General features: G+C 37.6%; 1 protein-coding gene across 3 annotated transcripts in view; it reads right to left on the bottom strand.

Annotated features, from left to right (window-relative positions):
• The window catches only part of LOC131068771 (exocyst complex component EXO84B), a 202287-nt gene that overhangs the window by 24511 nt on the left and 157675 nt on the right, over positions 1-20101 (bottom strand). For 2 of the 3 annotated variants that reach the window (XM_058004032.2, XM_059214075.1), the window contains exons 4-5: positions 16065-16595; positions 15782-15970 (exon numbers count right to left, since the gene is read on the bottom strand). In XM_058004032.2, coding sequence (XP_057860015.2) covers positions 15782-15970; positions 16065-16595 — 720 coding nt within the window. Of the gene's footprint in view, positions 1-15752; positions 15971-16064; positions 16596-20101 lie in introns of all 3 variants that reach the window. The other variant, XM_058004034.2, reaches the window with a different exon arrangement.

Below are 20101 nucleotides of genomic sequence, written 5' to 3'. Positions count from 1 at the left end.
GATCGTCGAAGGAGGTCGAACACTAGATGCAAGTGAAGAGTGCAGACAAAACAATCTGAATGCTTAAGTGAAATACCTTGAAGCGACTAAGTGTCGGAGGTGCAACCGGTGAGAGGGTTTAGCAGAGGCTTAACCGGCAAGGTCTGAGTAACCGGTAAACTGCAAAGTGAGTTGCAATGGTGTATACTGGTGGTGCTAGAACCCGCAGAAAGGCAGAGAAGGTGTTGCAATGCAGTGGGAGAGTCGGTGAAGATCCGACAAGGCAAGATCAGAGCAGAGTTTAACCAGTAAGCTGAGAACCGGTAAAGATCAGAGTGGAGAGAACCGACGAAGTGAAGAGTACCGGTAATAGCAAGCAGCAGTGAATCTGAGTGAGAAGAGACCCGACAGAGACAGAGTAGAGGAAGAGCCAGAGAAGGTGAGCAGAGAGCCGAATAGAGGTGAACCGGTGAAGAGATGTGTGAGAGTTACAAAGCTCTTTTGTAACAAGACTATTACTATTGTTTTTGATATATTCTATTGTAATCACTGAGTTGGAGCTCGGTGCAGGGGTTGGTGCCCTAAATCAGTAGGGGTGGTACTCCTTGGGTTGGTGCCCTAAATGTTGTAACCATTGTTTTCATTGTGAGGCTGGATTGGAGTAGTAGAATCCAACAACATTTCTCACCGAGGTTTTTGCCATGTTGGGTTTTCCTCGTACATCCAATGTTGTGTGCTATGCCCTTTTGTGTGTGCTTGCATATTGTTCTCTCCTATCTCACCGATATGTTTACTATGTGTTAGATCTGCTAATCGGTACACACCTTTTAGGAATTAAAAGGGACAAGTTTGGAAACCACTGATTCACCACCCCCTCTCAGTGGCATCTTGTGTTCAACACCAAGTACCGTACTTCTTTACTAACTTTTTTGCCTACAGGGATAACCTTTGATGGATGCTTCCTCGCAATGTTCTCATTAGGTGCATGGTGAAAGCATCGTTCACCCTCCTTAAGTGTGCCTTGCTATGGAAATGTAGTTGCATGTAGGATTCACATGCCCTCATCTCTCCGGCTCCACTTCCAATTGCGCCTCTATATGTCAATCCCTTATATTCATAGGCTCTTGCAAGTGAGTAGATGATGTATGAACTCATGTAGAACTATTTAGTGCACTCAAGTCTCTTCAACTGTAGATTGAGGTTATTGCTTATGATTCTTGCCCAATTGAACCTTTCTCCACCAGTTGTCACTGCTTCCATGAAGTAGAACATCCAATTCTCAAACTAAGAGGCTTGAGAACTTCCCATGACTCGGTTGAGCAAAGTGATCAAGTCGCTACGCTCCTCCTTGAAATCAATTCGGTGAAGCTTGTTGGGTATCTTGGAGATGTTGGGCCTAGCTTTAATCATCCAATACTTGTTGATGATGCCCAAGCATTTGTCGAGATCGTCATCAAAGATTGCCTGTGCTCCTTCCTTATTCCTGTAAACCATACCCTTATAATCAGGTACGTGGAAGGTCTCGCTAATGGCTGTTTTAGTTAGGAAGGCAAGGACCTTGCCATCAGTTGTCACTATCGTTCTTGTGCTGGCATCATACTGTCTGGCACACTCAACTATTAGTTCATTACATTGGATAGTCGAAGGGAAGCCTACTGCTTGCATAATTCTTCTCTCGATCATCTTCTTCGATACTCTGGAAGGTTTGCTTGTATAGAGGGGACCTTGAAACTTCTTCATGTCAATACAACCTAGGTTGGTGTCTCTAACATTAGTCCATAATGATGTAATTCTTGACTTGGATATCACTCCCTTTGAGTCTTCCTTGATGAGGGTTTGCCTTGGAATCGCTCCTGCTCTTGGGGTTGCCATGCTCTAAATGCAAAAATTACCTAAGTTAGGGTTTTAATAAGACATTAATGCATATAAGGCAACATTAGTCCATAATGATGTAATTCTTGACTTAAGTATCACTCCCTTTGTGTTTTCCTTGATGAGGGTTCGCCTAGGAATCACTCCTACTCTTGGGGCTCCCATGCTCTACCTACAAAAATTACCTAAGTTAGGGTTTTAATAAGACATTAATGCATATAAGGTTGAAAGTCATCAACTAGGTTAGTAATTTCTCTTTAAAGCTAAAAATTCACTAAAACCTCAACAAATTGCTACACCCTAGGATATAATTAAAAACCCTAGCCTCTCAAAATCAGATTTTGCTTGAAAATGATCAACAAATTGCAATGAATTTTCCTAAATTAACAAATCAAGGGTTTGAAAATAAGATGTTGAGAAGAACTTTATAACTAAAAACCCTTTCAAACCCTGGCCTGTGACTGTATCAGCACAAAATCAGACCTGATGTTTAATAAAAAGTGATCAAAATTTGTCAACTCAGACCTGCTAGTGAATGCTTAAAATCTTCCTTCAATCTGGAAAAAATCGCTTTAATGATCACTATGGCTACTTTAGAATCAGCAAATGTATGAGAGATTTGCCAATACGAAGATGAAATTCACTGGATTTTGCTTGAATTGCAATTCAAAAATCACTGTTATGCTCTGATACCACTGCAATATCCTTGAAAAATATAGATTGTATTTTCGTATCTTTACTGCTACGAATTTCTGAGTTTGATCACTTGTGTATTTGAATATTGTTTGGGTGTTTGTATTGAGGTTAATGTTGACCAATGAAACATATGATATATGATCACTTGTGTATTTGAATATTGTTTGGGTGTTTGTCTTAAGGTTTATGTTGACCAATGAAACATATGAAATACAAGCATTTTAAACACACAAACTATGATTTGTGACATTGTATTTATCTCAGATCTCAATTCTTAGCAACCATTAAAAAATCAGACATGCAAATGTTTGATAATAACAGCCGTACATGAGGAACACGTATCTCCAGAAATTGGCTAGCATTACCAAATGGATAACATTCATGACAAGAATATGTAAATGGTACAAGATATTACAACATCTCCATATACATGAAACCCTAAAATGTAAATATATCTTAAATGAAGCCAAGCACATTCCAGTAGTAATTGACAAGAGTGCACCTGCTAAGGAGTCAACGTGTCTTGTATATGCGGAGGTCTTATGGATTGCAAAGCATGTGGTACTCTATAGTCAAACCCCTGCATCCATTTAGAGCGTATTCTGCTTATAGCATTGTAGATTTGTCTTAGTACTAAAGCCGTTGAACTCAGCTCCCAATATCACACTTTGTCAATGAACTGGAATTGTTGTCCAGCTAGGAAATATGGCACATTAGAGAATCGAACTGTATATCGTGACTCCTATTGTGGGAAGGCAACTTTCTGGTGTTGCAGAACACTGTTGACAAAAATGGCTTTAACTGTGTGAAGCCGTCCCTACTCCTTGCACTCAGCCACAAAACCAAACATTTCCACCCTGCTGTGCATTGCCTGTTTGGGACCCTAAGTCTGCCCTTCTAATCACTTCATGGATTCTGAGGTGAAGCCGCCACAAGGATAGCTTGGGGTCGTGTCCAAACTAATCACAGACCACTAGGGTTTCGTCCTAGGGTTGAGAAACGTCTGTTGCTTCAGTTGAATTCGATAAAGAGAAATAAAGACGTGAATAATACTTACCGTCCAAACCTGATTTCCCTTTATATTTTGCCTTTCCTTTTTCTTTTCCAAGCTTGGTCATACCCAATAATGATTAATATTTTTGTTTTAGAAGAGCCTCTTCACTCAATAGATGGGCTTCAATACGATTTTTACAAAGGCATGAGAATGATTTATTGCCTTTCATATAAGCTATTCGATAATGTTCCCCCCATCAATATTTTCAATAAATATATATAATGTTTCACTTTGGGCATGAAATAAGTCAGGCCCCATTAATATTTTCACATGGGCATTAAATAATTAAAAATGTGTTCCTTATTTAGTTGCCCAAGTCCAATGGACACTTTAACTTCTATTCCCACTTATAACGTTGCTTTATGATTAATTAATTAAATTAATCAATAATAAGTCATCTTAAGATATTTGATTTTAATTTTAGACGGCTTAATAAAAAATTAATTTAATTAATGTCATTTAAAATTGGGGACATTACAGTCCTCCCTTCCCAAAGATTGGTTGTCCTCAAGCAATCTGCACCTTCTCACTGACAACTAATTCCTAGGTCCCATAACAATCTGAGAAACGTTGCTCCACCAAACCGTTGCGCTACTCTAATATAAAGATCTGTATTCCCCAAGTGAAGCAACGCATTATGGATCCACTGAAGAAATGCACTGCACACGTCAATGCTAGGATCCCAAATCTCTTTGCTATCACATCCATCCATCATGTCAACCCTCTTTAAGCTGCTGCTATGAATCAGGACATCATCTATCCAACTGAGAACTTCATTCCAAATGAAGCCACCAGTACTACCAACAATCAATGCTGTTAAAATTTCATCAATGTGCCAATCTTCAGCAAGGAAAGTGTGATAAATACTTCTCCAAGACCTCCAAACAGCTGCTGCAACTTTACCTATATTTCCACAAGTTAGTGTGCCTTCATTGGAGGATGCCAATTAAATGATTTGTTTAGCCATACACCAAATGAAGTCCCTTACATGCTGATCTTCATAGCCCTCAGTCAAATATGAGTAGACTGAGTCACCAATTAATAAGTACATCACTGCCCTATCAAATGAAGAGGTGACAAGTCCACGGATGAATAGTAGATGTTTTCATTTTGCATAATAGACAAACCTTTAGTGGCTGGTCCACTATGAACGCCACCCAATGTCTCATCAACTCTAGATAAGAAGGAATCAACTTCACACCAAGCCATCCCTACTTGAATGTTCTCAATACAAAGCTTCAAATTTGACTCATGAGATGAAAGAGAATTGCTGATCAAACTCAGAAAATCAGACTTATGCTTATACCTCTTCAATGTTTCTTCGCTATCCTTTTCTTCCCTAGGAAGAAATAAAGACCTATTGGATGATTCTCTTTGTTTCCTTGCACCATCTAGCTGATTGCGACGTTCTTTGACTCTTTGGAGGTGTTGTCTTGCTTGGGCAGCAAGCATCTTTGCTTGGGTAGCTCTATGTACCAATCTTCATTCAAACTTTGGCAATGTTCTATATCAGCTGTATCAAAATGTATTAACTCATTCCTAAGACAAGAGACATCATCAAAATTACCATGTACCATACTTGCCTCTTGTAGTCCATCAATAGTAGAAACTGTGCCATGACTTTCTTCGGGATTATTATTGGCAAAATTATGAAAAAGGTGAAGTATATTACTGCTGTTCTCAAACTCAAAGTTATGACTGATTTCAACTTTTGTGTCCTTGCCCATGAGATCTTCCTTGGAATGATGAGAAATTTCCAACCCATTGTAGCTTGAATCGACCTTATATTCCCTATAGTTATCACACAATTTGGGTACCATCATAGGAGGATTCCATAATGCTATCCACCTCCTGTAACAAAATTGTTACCTCTTGATGAAGGAAAGAAGTATAACTGCTATCAGTCAAATCAGAATTATTGTCATGCGTTTGAGTCATGTTTTTAACTTCTTTAAGTGCATCAATCATTGAAAATTTCATAGCCAACACTTGTAACCTTGCCTTCATGAGTATTCCCAGGTTTAAGAGCTACAATATCAAGAGGAGGATGTAGACTATTGCTGTCCCAAATTAGACTTTTGGGGTCCCCTTCTTTGTTTCTGCTGGAATCATCAAACATCACCAAATCTTGACTTGACTCATGTCCTTCCCATGTGATTAAAGGTGGTAGCGTCTCAAATAATTCTTCTTCAATTGATGACACAAGGCTGCAAGGTATTTCCTTGTGAGGTTCTTCAATCCTTTCATAAACTTGTTCAATTTCTATGCCTCTTGTATTGTCATTTGGTATCATAGAAGTGACTGCAATAGAGGACTGATTTTCTGATTTATGCATTGAATGATGAGACATACTCAACTGAAGACAAAGATCCGCAGTCTCCCTATCTTTATCTTGTACCAACTTGACCGCTGTGTCCCTATCGCTAAGCATTTGCAAGTAGTCCTCTTTCATCAATTTCAATGCTTCCTTGAAAGAATGCAAATGTATATGAAAAATTCCAAGTCCCATTTCCCTTTGTCTTTCCTCTCTTTGGGATGTCCAAATGAGGTTCTCTAAGTGCTTATGAATTGTTGATGGGTGTGCTCGTTTAACCACAGGCAATGACACAGGTCATTGTTGCCTTCCCAACCATAGACGATATACTGCTATCGTCTCCCCTAAGCACCACTTTTTCCAGCATAATGCAGATTAACTATATATTTGATTTGCCTATGTATTGACCTACTTGTCTTCTACACTCTCCTACAAATGAGGAGGAAATTAACTTAGATATATACCCGTTACGGTGACTCTTCATGAAGAGTCGCCCTCTTTCAAAGTGAGGTGACTTTTGAACTGAGTCGGCATAAATAGTTATAGATGATTTCGAACTTAGGAGATAACTCCCACCGCTACTAACATCAACACTCCCTCTTAGCTAGGGAGGTATCTTTCCAAATACTTGTGTTATGGAGTCTCTCAACATGACACCCACAATGGATACACCCATTTGTGAAAAGCTTAAAGGTTCATCACGGAGTCCCTCAACGTGATGTCGTCATGGAGTCTCTCAACATGACATCCACCATGGCTACTCCCATGAGTGGAAGGAAACAAGTGCACAAGTGTCCATCACGGAGTGATGTTGTCATGGAGTTTCTCAACATGACGTCCACTGTGGCTACTCCTAGAGGGTGGATAAACACAAGTACAAGAGAATCATCACGGAGTCTCTCAACATGATGTCCACAATGGCTGCTCCCATTAGTGGAAGAAAACACATCGTCATGGAGTCACTCAACATGATGTCCACCATGGCTACTCCCAGAGGGTGGAAAGACTAGGGCTTTCACCTCAAATTTCTCCGTCTTAGAGAAAAATGCATTAACAAGGGCTTTCACCTCAAATTTCTCCGTCTCAGAAAAAAATGCATTAACAACAAATAACACAAATCACTAATGCTAAGCCTCCCTCTCAGCAAGGGCTTCAAGTACTAGTATCAACCTCCTGACCTTCTCGTCCAACGTTGCCTCTAATGGTTTGTCAGACTCCCTCTAAATGTTAATTCCTCCTCTTTGAAGAAACTGATCATAAGGACAATCAGTAGAGGTTCTTCCTCTTTGAGAGATGTCTCTAGTTTATCTCTTCAGCCTGCATGAATTCCCCATAGGATGCCTCAAGCTCTTCCTCCCTTGAATTCCTTAGGTAGTCTCTCATCATCTTTTGCTCCTCGATCCGTCCTGCAACATTGAGACTCTGTCTCCAATAACAACAGTTTCACCAATGACTATGCTTGTGCCAAGATCGAGTAAAATACCCTTGCCAATACGAGCAGCTAAACAAAAACCAAGGGATACTTCTTCTAAGTTATATGATTTTGCATCCATCAAAACCTCCCGGATGCATATCCATAGCAAAGACCTCACTGATGCGGCTTTGCAACGCCAAAGCTAATTCTCGTTGACCTCATATCCACAAGGCATGATAACCCTTCAGATACAATAGAGCCCAACTATATGATCTGCAAGAAGGGTTTATGTCCTTAACAGCCTGTACATCCAATCATATTGTCTGCTAAATATCAACATCATTTGTGAACAGTTCACTACCAACTCAGCACAATCCTCCAATGTATATCGTACACATCAATAGTCCAGCCAAGTCAGCGCCTGTTCAACCACGGTCCACCTTCAAGTTCATCGGCAAGAGGAACATAATCAGCGAACATCTGAGATCTCAAATAGATAGCCCAAGTCTCCCCGACGTCCATTAAAAAACACTGAGACCACGAGCATCGGCAAGAGTCATATAGATCTCACTGTCAGCCTTATCAGCAAGAGAACAACCATCAACAAATGTCTCATCGAAGTCACAAGTCACCGCGATGACCAACAAATTAATAGCAATCCAAACGAACTCATCGGCAAGAGTCACACCGATGTTCAATAAGAAAAGATCCATCGACAGGAATTCAACTGTCGGGCCAACATTTCTCAGGTCTATTGTGACCTTTTTCACACATTGGCCCATTGCAAATGGGGACCCCCTATTTTTTTTGCATTTTGGGTTTAGCTTTGGCATTGCAACTGCTAATCACCAATCTTTTACAATGAGGAGTTAGAATTTTTGAGAATTCATCCCAAGCCAAGTTGAGAAATCATGCTCCGAGTCATGTATGAACGTTGTCAAAGTGCCTAGAAGGTCTAAAGGACGAGGATCACAATTGCTTTGGGTCATTTGTGACAACTTTCTATTTTTAGAAATTTCTGCTTTTCTGCTTTTTTCTGCTTTTTTTGAAAGCAAAATATGGGTTTTGTTCCTCAGATCATTTCATCTCTGCCCATGTTCACAGAATTTGAAAATCTTGTCTCTAGGTATAAAAAGCAAGGCTTCAAATTTTATTTTATTTTTTTGAGATTAGGGTTTTGTTCTTTAGGTCATATCAGTCTTGCCCATGTCTCTAAATTCGAAATTTTTTGCTTTTAAGTATAAAAAGCAAGGGTTTGAAATTTTTGCTTTTTTCTGAGGTTAGGTTTTTTATTTTCATGCCAAATTATTACCACCCATGTTTTCAAATTTCGAAAATGAGGTCTCCAAGTGCAAAAAGAAGAGTGGAAACCCTAATTAGGGTTTTGTTCTAGAAGATCAGCCATATCATCAATGCCCATGTTCTCAGATTTTGAAAAAGAGGTCTCCAAGTGCAAAAAGTAGAGTGGAAACCCTAATTAGGGTTTTGTTCCAGATGAACCAGCATGGTATCAACATGGCATGAACACTATTGATCAAGTATAGAGGAAGAGTTTGGGTATGGCACATTGAAAATTTTGCCTAAGTTGGAGAAGTAAAAATGGCAGATGCTTAGACAAGCTTGTCGAGGCTCAAAGTCAGAGAAATGGAATGGTAGATGATCAGTCAAATTCGCCCAAGGATGTCAAGTATGGAAGATGTTTAGGCAGGATCAATGTCCGCCAGAGCATAAGAAAGTTTTCCAAGACTCTGTCGGGCTCACCTTATGATCAAGTAAAATTGTCTGACAAATGATAAACTCCTACAAATGGTTAATTAACTCTTGGCAAGAGTTAGTTAAACTCCTACTTGAGGTTAAGGCAGCAAAGTACCAATGAAGTTCGCTAGCCATAAAGAAAAGCATGATAGGAATTGATCAGAATATGGCGATCAAACTTCTTCCAAATCCGCCATGATGAAGACAAATTAAGGTTGGTAAGAGGTTTTCAAACTTCACCCAGCCTAAGGAAAATATGAAGATCACGACAAAGAGCAAACACAAATTGACAAAGCCTTTGCCGAGTCCTCCATGTCTAAGAACTATCCAAGTCCACCTTGAACATGTCCGACAATCTTCCAAGTCCGCCTTGGAATGGAGTCTTCCAAGTTGGCGTGACAAGGAGAAGATGAATTCCTTCCAAGCATGATCAAAGTCCGCCTAGGCAAGTAAAATTGCCAGACACATGTTAAACTCCTACCATTGGTTAATTAACTCTTGGCAAGAGTTAGTCAAACTCCTACATGAGGTCAAGCAAGCAAAATTAAGTTGAAAATAAACTAAGGCATGGACGAGGTCAAGAAAGTTGGAAGGTGATTGTCCAAATTTCGTCCAAGGCAATGAAGCATGAGCACATGGTAAAGTCTTTTGCCAAGTCTGCCTAGACATGTTCAAATTCTCATCCAAATCCGCCTTCCAAGTTGGCAATGAACATGTCAAGACATCATCCAAGTTCGCCAAAGTTGGAGCATAAGCCTATGTCCAAAATTCGCCAAGGATGAGCAAAGTAAGAAGCTTCCAAACATGATAGAACCTGATCAGATTATTAGACTTCAAACAGAGACAACAAAATTCGCATGGAGATAGGAAACAAAGCATTCCAAAAAGTAGAAGGAAGCACTCAATAAGTTCGACATGTCCAAGACTCATCCAAGTTCATCATAGACAACGAATTAAAAGATAGCAGATTGGAAGCTTGATGAGCACACAAAGAAAGTATGTCTTAGCATATTCCAATTCCCCTACAAAGAAGAACATCTCTTGTCTTCTAAGTCCGCTTGAGAAGGAATGACTAATGATCTTCCAAGAACAAATTATTCATGTCCAAGATTCAAGAAAGTCAGCCCTAGCAGGATTAAGGAAGAATGTTATCCAAATTCGTTGAGGAATAAAGCAAAACAAACTGTCTAAACGTCCAAGCAATTAGGTTGGATAATAAAAAGAGAAGGCTTGGAGAATGATCTTCCAAGCACATGACATGGAAAGAATAAATAAAGCCTAGTGGTCAGACCTCCAAATCTAATCCATGAAGACAGGGCAATCCAAGTTCGCATTGTAAGGAAAAGATTATCCAAGGTTTGTCAATAAAATAAGACACAAATTGAAACTTGTCCAAGGATGTGTAAATTCCGCCTTGCCAAGAGCAAAATTTGCTAAGCAAGCATAAGGATGGCATGTATTCTTCCAAGATCCCCATAAATCAAGATCAAGGAAAATTGGAAAACAAATTGTCTGATCATATTTCCAAATCTGCCAAAGACAAGAGGGCTCATGACTATCCAAACTTTTCCAAATCCACCAAACACAAGGAGATGATTGTCTGAACTCTTTCCAAGGCATAAAACAGATTAAGGCAAATTGAAGGATAATTGTCCAAGAACATTCCAAGTCCAAGGGCAAACAAATTGACACGAAGCATACCAAGGCATGGAAGAAAGATTAAAGCATAAACAAAGGTTGGCTGGACTTCATCCAAGTCTGCCATGCCAAGAAGAAATAAATTTGACAAGACAAGCACATGACTCAAATTCTTCTCCAAATTCAAAGCACATGAAAGAGTCTCTAGGCATCAAGAAGGAAAAGTCTTCAGACTTGGCGAAAGCATGGAAAGAAATTCCAGATTTCTTGAAGGATTTCATTCCTGAAGAGTCAAAGACAAGCTCCCACACGCAACATAAATTGGCGGCAAGAAGAGTATTCCAGACATATTTCCATACTTAGGCAAATTTTTCAGCACAAATTGGGGAATTCAAGTCAACATGTCCAAGTTCATTGAACACACTACCTCCCAGCAGAAGAAAGGGGGTGCAATCCTAAAAGATGGCATCTTGTGCCACTTGTCTCTCATCTGACGGATATTTGATCTATTTTGGGAAACTTTGATTAGGGTTAGGTTGTTTTAATCTCAACCGTTGATTGGAAATCAATCTTGGCCATTGAATTGTAATTGGGGAGCCTATAAATTGAGCTCACCCCTCATTTGTAAATTATGGGAGCAAGTTGCAAAACATGTTGAGATAAGCAATTGTTTCTTAGGATTGCCAAAATAATAAGTAATACATTGTTCAAATTGATGGTGATTATTTCCCTTATTTTGGAGTCTACATGGTTCTTATCCCTCATCATAGTTTAGAATTTATTTTATGTACGTTAGATTAACGAAGGATTTGATAGTTTAGATTGGTGAAACTTTTGCTCATACTTTTGTTGGATGGATGATTTTCATTCAATGTGTAAAGTTAGCCTGAGCTTTGATGTGGATGCCTAACATCTACTTTGAGTAATATTGTTCAATTGTTGGTATTATTCATAAGTGTGAAAATCTTGAGCACAACCTCAGAAGATTGCACATGCTTTGCGTAGTTGTCCTAAGTGTGGCGAAACAAAGTGTTGTTATTAGTTTAACCAAGATATTGCATTTTTCGCAAGTTATGGTGCACAGGCATTTCACCAATTAGTTTGCAATCCAGCTGTTCTAAATTTGTTTTCAATTTGTTTTAAGGAATATTTCAAATAATCATCATACTATTAATTTCCCCACCTTACATATTGCTAAGAACTCATTCATACAAAACCTATTGCAAAATATAATCAACTGAGAATCTTTCTAATTCTTTATATTGATGTTACGGAATGAGTGATTCAGAAATCACATACAATAATAGCGACACTGGTTAAATTTCAATATTCACGAGCCAAATTGCTGATCTGGATTGTTGAATAGTCAAATCTCCAACCAGAAACATCCTTTGCCTTTTCCTTATGGTTGTACGGCCTCTCCAAAGTGGTATGGCTGGCATCAAACCATAGTTGAAAAACTCAAACTCAGTTGGCCTAAAAATTTTAAAAACTTGGGAAAAGATTGGCAATAACTTGACAACTTTATTGAACATTTTAAGATACATAATTTTTTTTTAATATTCTTATATGACGAGATCCCAATAACTAGTGGGGGGTTGGGAGCAGAGACCCTAATGGGTTTGAGGGGCAACAATGATAAGCTACACAAGGTGTTGGATGTGAGAAAAAACCAACAATAGAAGGGGTGCTAAACAAGGTTTTAGAGAAAATGAGAAAAGAGAGAGTGAAGATCATCACCAATGAAAATCATGTTTTTAAAATACAAGCAAGAAAACTAAATAATATGATTTTGGACAATTTTTTCAAGGAAAATCACAATTTTTTGCATTTACTTGCAGTGAGTTTAACAAAAACTCATTAGCAATTTATTGGGCAAGTGACTTGCCTGGCGTGTTGGCTCATGAGTACTTGGCAAAATTTTCAACTATGTAGCAAACGCATAAATAGCAACTCATATAGTTGCAACACCCTTTTTACTAGGTTGCAAGAGATTTGACCAAGCTTTATTGGGCGAGTGACTCACTTGGTGAATTGGCTCACAAGTACTTGTAAGTTTTGCGAGTACTTGGCAATTTTTTCATCTATGCATCAAACGCATAAACAACTCATATCGCTGGAACTCCCTTTTTACTAGGTTGCAAAAGATTTGACCAATCTTTATATCTCCCAAAATTTCCATGTCACCCTTGTTGAACCCAACATATGGTAAAGAACTCCTTAGGAGAGTAGCAGCTTGTATAGATAAAGCCTAGGAAATCTATGCAAGGCTTTTGAGCCTCCTCCAATATGCTTTGATTCCCCTTTGGTAGTTTTATAATCTGTACAACTTCCTTAGGGAGTTAGAAATGGTATGCCTAGGGTAAAACCTAGCTAGTACAGATAGATATTATTTTTAGTTCATTCACTCTCTTCAAACGGTGCACTTATAATTTCTGATATTTTACCATTCACACACACCACAATGACAAATTTAATATTTGCTAACAAATTTCAATAAAGTTGTACTTGGAGTTTCAACGCCTACAACTGTCAACAAAACTCTCAATTCCTCCATTTAATTGCAACTGCAAATCCACCATTAATTTGACTAGGAAAATATATTTCATCTCTGAAAGCAAATACCCATAGGGTTTTTGTCCTAGGGTTTGAAGTTGAACTTGCAGCCCAAACCTTGCAAATAAGAGAAACAAAAATGAACAAGATATGTAAATGAGCTCCTTCATACCTCTTTTATAACTTTTGAGGGAACTTTCAAGAAGTTATATTTTAAATATGTCAGTGAAAATAATAATCCTTCAGGCCCACATAAAGTGACTATATTTTTTTTCGCTTTTTGACTTTTGTCACTTTATAAAAATTAATTAATAGAAGTCCTCTACAATATTATCTTAAGACAACTTAATTTAATTAATTAAATGTTTCTCTTTTCAATTCCCCAAATTAACCTACAAGAATAAAATAAGCTAATGGCCCTGAACATCTAAGTCAAAGAAGGGGGCATTACAGTCCTCCCTCCCCCAAATTTATTTTCCTCAAGCAATCAAAGATTTTGGTGTTGAAGAATATGGTCTCCTTCCTATGTGGCATCTTCTATAGACAAACCTTTCCAACGAACCAAGTATTTTGGAATACTCTTGTTCCTGAGCTTCTTCTCCCTAACATCAATGATGGCCTCTAGAATCAATACTAGTTTGCCCTCTTCATCCAATGGTGGTCACTCTATAGAGGGTGCAATGTTCTTCCCTAATTCCTTTTTAAGGCAAGAAACATGGAATACATTGTGAATCTTATTATGCTCCAGTAGCTTCAACTCATAGGCAGCTTCCCCAATCCTTTGTATAATCTTGTAGGGACCATAAAACTTGGGTTTAAACTAATTTCCACTACTCCTTTTGAGTGAGGACTATCTATAAGGTTCCAATCATAAGTATACCATATCTCCGACCTCAAATGTCCTCTTTGTCTTGTTCCTATCTGCATACACCTTTTGTTGGTTTTGAGCTATTTTGAAATTTTCTTTCAAAACATTCATAATATTTTGATGTTCTTGCATCTTATCTCTAGCCTATGGTGTTCTGCTATCCGCAATAACCAAGTCCACAAAAGAGGTGGTATTGAATCCATGCAAATCTCTAAAATATGTAATGCCTATACTCATGTGATAAGTGGTGTTATAGTAATGCTCAACTAAATATAACTATCTGACCCAAGCCTTCTGATGACCAGCCACATAGGTCATTAAGTACCCTTCAACCCACTTCTTTGCTATTTTTGTGGGTGATAACTTGTATTCAGTATCAACTCTATACCTAATAGTCTGAAGAGCTCTTGTCAAAATACACTAAGGGATTTTCTATCTTAATCAGTGACAATGTTTCTAGGCAATCTACGGAATGTAAACCTCTCTGAAGAACAAATCTATCACCTATGGTACCTTATATTTGGAGGAATGGAAAAGAAAAGTTTGTACTTAGTCAGTCTATCCACCACAACATAAATGCAGTCCCTAGCCTGCACCTTGGGCAGCCCTGTAATAAAGTCCTTTGATATGTGCTCCCACTTCTAATCAAGGATAGGTAGGGGCTGCAATAGAACTACTGGGAAAGTATGCTTTGATTTATTTTGTTGACAAACTACACACTCTTGAATATGCTAAATGACATTGTCTTTCTATCCCTTCCAAGAAAACCTCTCTCTCACTTGCCAGTAAGTTTTGAGATATCCTTGATGCCTACTAGTGGAGTATCATGAACAGCCCTTAGAATCTTTTCCTTCATTTTTTATTCATGCACCAAATAGACTCTATCTTTATGGTAGATAATGTCATCATTTATCTTATACCAATCATCCATGATTTCACATGCAAAAGTGTTCTTAGACTACTCAACCAAAAGATGGCATTTCCAATCCACTGAAATGTCAGACATAACACACAAAGTTGTCAAGTTGATTACTTCTTTCAACGCACTATTATAGGTATTGGCTGTGGTGAATCGCCAATTAATAGGATCGATTCAACATAGGAGGGAACCAACTGGTTGGGCGACTTTTCTCTTTACATATTACAACTAGAGGATAGAGTGCCCATCAGTCTCAATCTAGGAATAATGGGTCTCTTCATTTTAGCATTGAGGAACTTCTCCTTGTCCATAGATTGAGTCAAGGAAGAAGAGTACATTGCTAGTCTGATCTCTGGCAGAAGACATTCACCATCAGCAGGAGTGAATTTCAATAAGAAAAATACACGTGAATCTATTTGAGGGCTATCTAAACGAAAATTGGAAATCACAAGATGCAACATGGCATATATATCAAGTTACAAAAAAAGAGATTGTTTCAATTGAAGAAGAAAATTTTAATTGAGTAGATTTAAAAAAAATCAAATGTCACAAAATTACTTGTAAATAGAGATTTTACTTGAGTGAATTTGAAATCAGAAGGCACAGATCACTTGTAGACAGAAATATCATGACCTCGAATAACTAAGAACATGCTTCATAGATATTTATTATGAAAGGTGTTCCCACCTTAATTAGAAAATGTTTGTAGAACATACTTGCTGCAGTCCAAAGGGACTGAGAGGTGGTGAACTGTGCTCCATCGCATCCCAGAACTCTTGATCAGATGATAACCAAATAACAAATGTCTCTGTTAGTCTCATAAGTAATTGTGATGTGGCTCTATCTCTTCCATCTAATATATCAGCAGAAAGTTGACCTAGCTGAGTCAATTTCAGAAACCATGCCTGTACATGAATTATCCATGTGATAAATATCTTGTTCAACCTCATAGCTAACAATATTTAAGACAAGTATAGAAAGAAGGCAAAGAATCCACACCTGGAAAGGAGAAGATGGCATTGGATTTTGGTCCAAGAATAGATCCTTACTTTTATCATTGAGGTACCTTAGTGCAGTTAGCCGTGTATCACCTTGTGTTGAATAAATTTGATTCAGGACATATTGCTGACAAAACTGATCTCTAAGTTTGTCTACTGAATGTTGGAGATGACATCTCCAATCCTTACATTCTATTAGATGTGATGCATTTCTTATCAGTATCATATGATTTCCCTTGCTTGGACAATCTAGGTTTCCACCTTTTAGAATTGAAAACTTTGAGACATAACGTGGCAGAAGTTCATCAGCAAGTGCTGTGGCATTTGCCAGGAGAGCAAGTTGTTGAGATTCTGTTTTAGCTGGGTTCAGTTTGGAGTCAAAACTGCATCCTATATTTAACTCATCCCCTGATAGACATGGCATAGCTCTTGCAAGAATGTCAATATACTTATTAAAAAGAACAGTAATGCTATCTACGATGCTTTGTCCAATTTGCAAATTTATTAATGGAGCCAAGTCTTCCAAAATATCCTGCAAACGAAATTGTGTAAATGTGTAAACTTCTAAATAAACATGTTTAGTTAATTAAATCAATTTCTAGATCAGTGAAAAATCTGCATCAAGAACACTTAGCTTCTAAAGTATTCTTAATTCTGGTTTAATACCTTAATGACTCTTAATTCTTCTCAAACACAAGACAAGATTCAAAAGTAACCAAAAAAAACACACCACCTAGATGGAGATGAACACTTGTCTTTTAACACAATCTGTTGTTTATCCAAAAAAAGGACTATTTAGGAAGTAAGAGAAGAAAATTGGTAATAACTGGATCGATGATCAGTTCAAGACTGCAAACGCGAAGGCCAAATGTAAAGGCATTCATAAGATGGACGAATGATGAGACTCATAATGACAATAAAATCCAACAAATTAATCACAGATATTATAATACAAAATATTGTGAACAATATAATTAAAAAGACAGATACTAGAAAAATCAACATTCTAGAACAAAATGAGAAAATAGGCTTCACCAATTGTGTGATCTGTTTACTTAAAAATACTTTAAGGTAGAACATAATGTAGAACACAATTCTACTACTGAGAGGGAGGGGGTAGGGGGGTGAATCAGTAGTAGATTAAACTTTCAAATCCTTTAACCTTGGATATCCTGAATGAATTGAGCAATTTAAAAGCAAAACTAAAAGGAATGCAACATCAAACAAAGACCAATACACAAGAAATACGTGGAAAACCTGAAGTGGGAAAAACCACGGTGAGAAATGCTGCTAGGATCTACTGTCCTAATCTGTAATGTCCCCTTTCTGATCTGTCCTAGAGCTTACTCTATCAAATACTCACACTTAATTTAGTAATGGATATAATTCAAATTACGAACTGTTATTCCTGATGTAGCTAAAATAGCATATGCAAATGTTATGGATATTGATACTCCAACAGTGATGTCTGATATAATTATACCATTAAGGGACAAGTTCAGTATATGATGTTTTCTATAACTGTGCTTTGAACAACAAGAATATGCAAATGATAATATTGCTTTCAGCAGTAGCTACGGTTTCTGATATTATAACGTTAATATGCCACTCTAAATTATTGTCTGAAGTGATCTATGTTGTCTCAGATTGTCAACGTGATACTTGCACTTCACTAACGGATGCTGGTCTGATATATAACTTTCAATCTCTACACTCCCTTGGATATGATCTACGATTTGCCTTCATATGCTTGCAATGTTTGGGTGTTGACTCGGCTTCAATTGACTCTTTACTTATGCCTCCTTAGCCTTATAAATGGTTGATTCAATACTACCTTACTCTGTCGCTTAATGTCTCGTTTAGTACTCCAGATCTGAATTCCGTATATGAAAAACCAATCTTCCATGCACTTAGAATTAAAGAGTCCTTAAGGGTCTGCCAATATATAGCCATATATGAATAAGAGTCCTCCTTTGTATATGAATGTAGATCCTTAGATATACGGAATAGAGGACTGGTGATCGCCTTTTCAGATTTCTCGCATTATGTTCCTGCGATTTGCAACTTGAAGGTGTCGTTTCTGATAACTATTTCCTTTTAAATCATGCTTTTATGACTTCACAAGGCTACAACATAATCTAAGCATTTAGTTCAAATTCCATATTAGGATGATATCTTCCTTGACTGCCTACGCGATCTGCTATGAATTCCCATAGAATAATCTCGTAAACCTCCAAAGGTCCATGCTCACGTCCATGATCCAATAATGGGATGTATATGTCCTTTGTCTATATCATGACAGCCAATATTAAATTCCATCATCAATGAATGTAATTCCCTAACAGAATTTTGATCTAACATTCTATAGATCCGTATTAAACTCATAGTTGCTGGTCCATAATATAATACGATTCATCTTCTTGAATGAACACTAATTATAATAATTCTTATCCTTCCTTTGTTAATCTGATTCTATATCCTTCCTCATAGAAAATCGAAAGAATGCCTTGGTGCCGTCTCTGATCTGCACTATCATTGCTTGCAATCGATAATGCCACCAGACACTGGTTCTTACAGAACATACCCAGATCTGGAGTAATAAAATAAATAATATAAATTCGACCTTGCCTTCTAATGCAAGGATTGACATAATCTTATATGTTGCCATCTGAATGGATGCCTTCTTTGGTTGTGTCTCCTCACGATCTGGAAATGTAACCAGTCTCCTTTCATTATGGTTAGTTAATTGATATACTAATCTTGCTTATCTCAATCCTTATATGCATCATTGGTTTTTGTTATGCATCATCGAATCACCTCCTGTAATAATGATTCCTTGTTGAATCGGATCGATGTTTATCCTTGAGCCGAGGCTGACTTACTTCAAATGCCGATACTCATGAATGAACATGTCTTCCTCTATTAATTCGATCCTCATACGTATATTCAGTGTTGGCTCACTGTATGTATCTTGCAATTGTGATTATTATCAATGATAGTGGTATTGTATTTGGTGGTGGATAACAAGCTCAGATCTGAAGTCCATTGGGTGGTCATGATTAATCTTTATCTTCCTGCCAATGATGTATTTTACCTTCTATCTCAGTTGTTCAGTGTATGTGTACTCTCCCCTATCGAGTGTATTGATAGTGGTGTTTGTAGTATTGAATCCTATTAACCTTAGGTCCTGAATGGGGACATGACATAATCCAGCCTTACAAGTTAATAAGTATGCATTGTTTTAGAGCATCAACTCTCACCAAACACCTTGTTTAAGAAAACCAACTCTCACAATCATAAAACCATCAATCTGAGCACCAACTCAGCATCCTTAAGCATTGACTATAAGGATGTTACAAATAAGTTATTACCGATTACAAATCTGCAATGTTGTACTTCACAACTATGAATGTATGCAAGCAAAGTGTTACAATTTGAATAATGTCGCCCTTCAGATATTTTAATCTGTTACAAAAATAGCAACCTGCAAATAACTCCTTACAAACTCAAAGTTTATCAGTCGCTTTCAAAATCCTGTTCATACAAACTCATCAAAAAGATATGACGTTAATACTGATTTTGCTTACTCTTTATAACATCTGAAATCTTGCAATCAAATGTTTCCAAAATAACTTTCAGACTTCCTGATCAAAACAATCTCACCAGATCACGTAGTGAGTTATTGCTGCTGCACCACTTCCCAGGTTCATAATGATTGATTTCATGAACATTCTCAACCAAAATTCTCAACCAAATTCACTTCAGATTCATTGAAAATATCTCTACATTCGATGTATAGAAAATTCTCACCAAAAAATATCTTGTACACGCAACAAGCATATATCTTCTATATATCAGATATTAACAGTTAAAAGAAGTTGCAACCAACTTCAACAACCTTTCAGTCATGCAAACTTATCGAACTCATTAAGATATTCTAAATCGATGCTTCTATATTCTTATCTTCAGACTCATATAACTCCAATGTCATTTCAATCCTCTTTAACAACCATGTCTAACTGGATAATCAGGTAATAG

This window comes from Cryptomeria japonica, chromosome 11 (genome assembly GCF_030272615.1).
Source record: "Cryptomeria japonica chromosome 11, Sugi_1.0, whole genome shotgun sequence".
Taxonomy (NCBI): domain Eukaryota; kingdom Viridiplantae; phylum Streptophyta; class Pinopsida; order Cupressales; family Cupressaceae; genus Cryptomeria; species Cryptomeria japonica.
The sequence above is the reverse complement of the archived record's forward strand: the minus strand, read 5'-3'. Positions and strand labels throughout refer to the sequence as shown.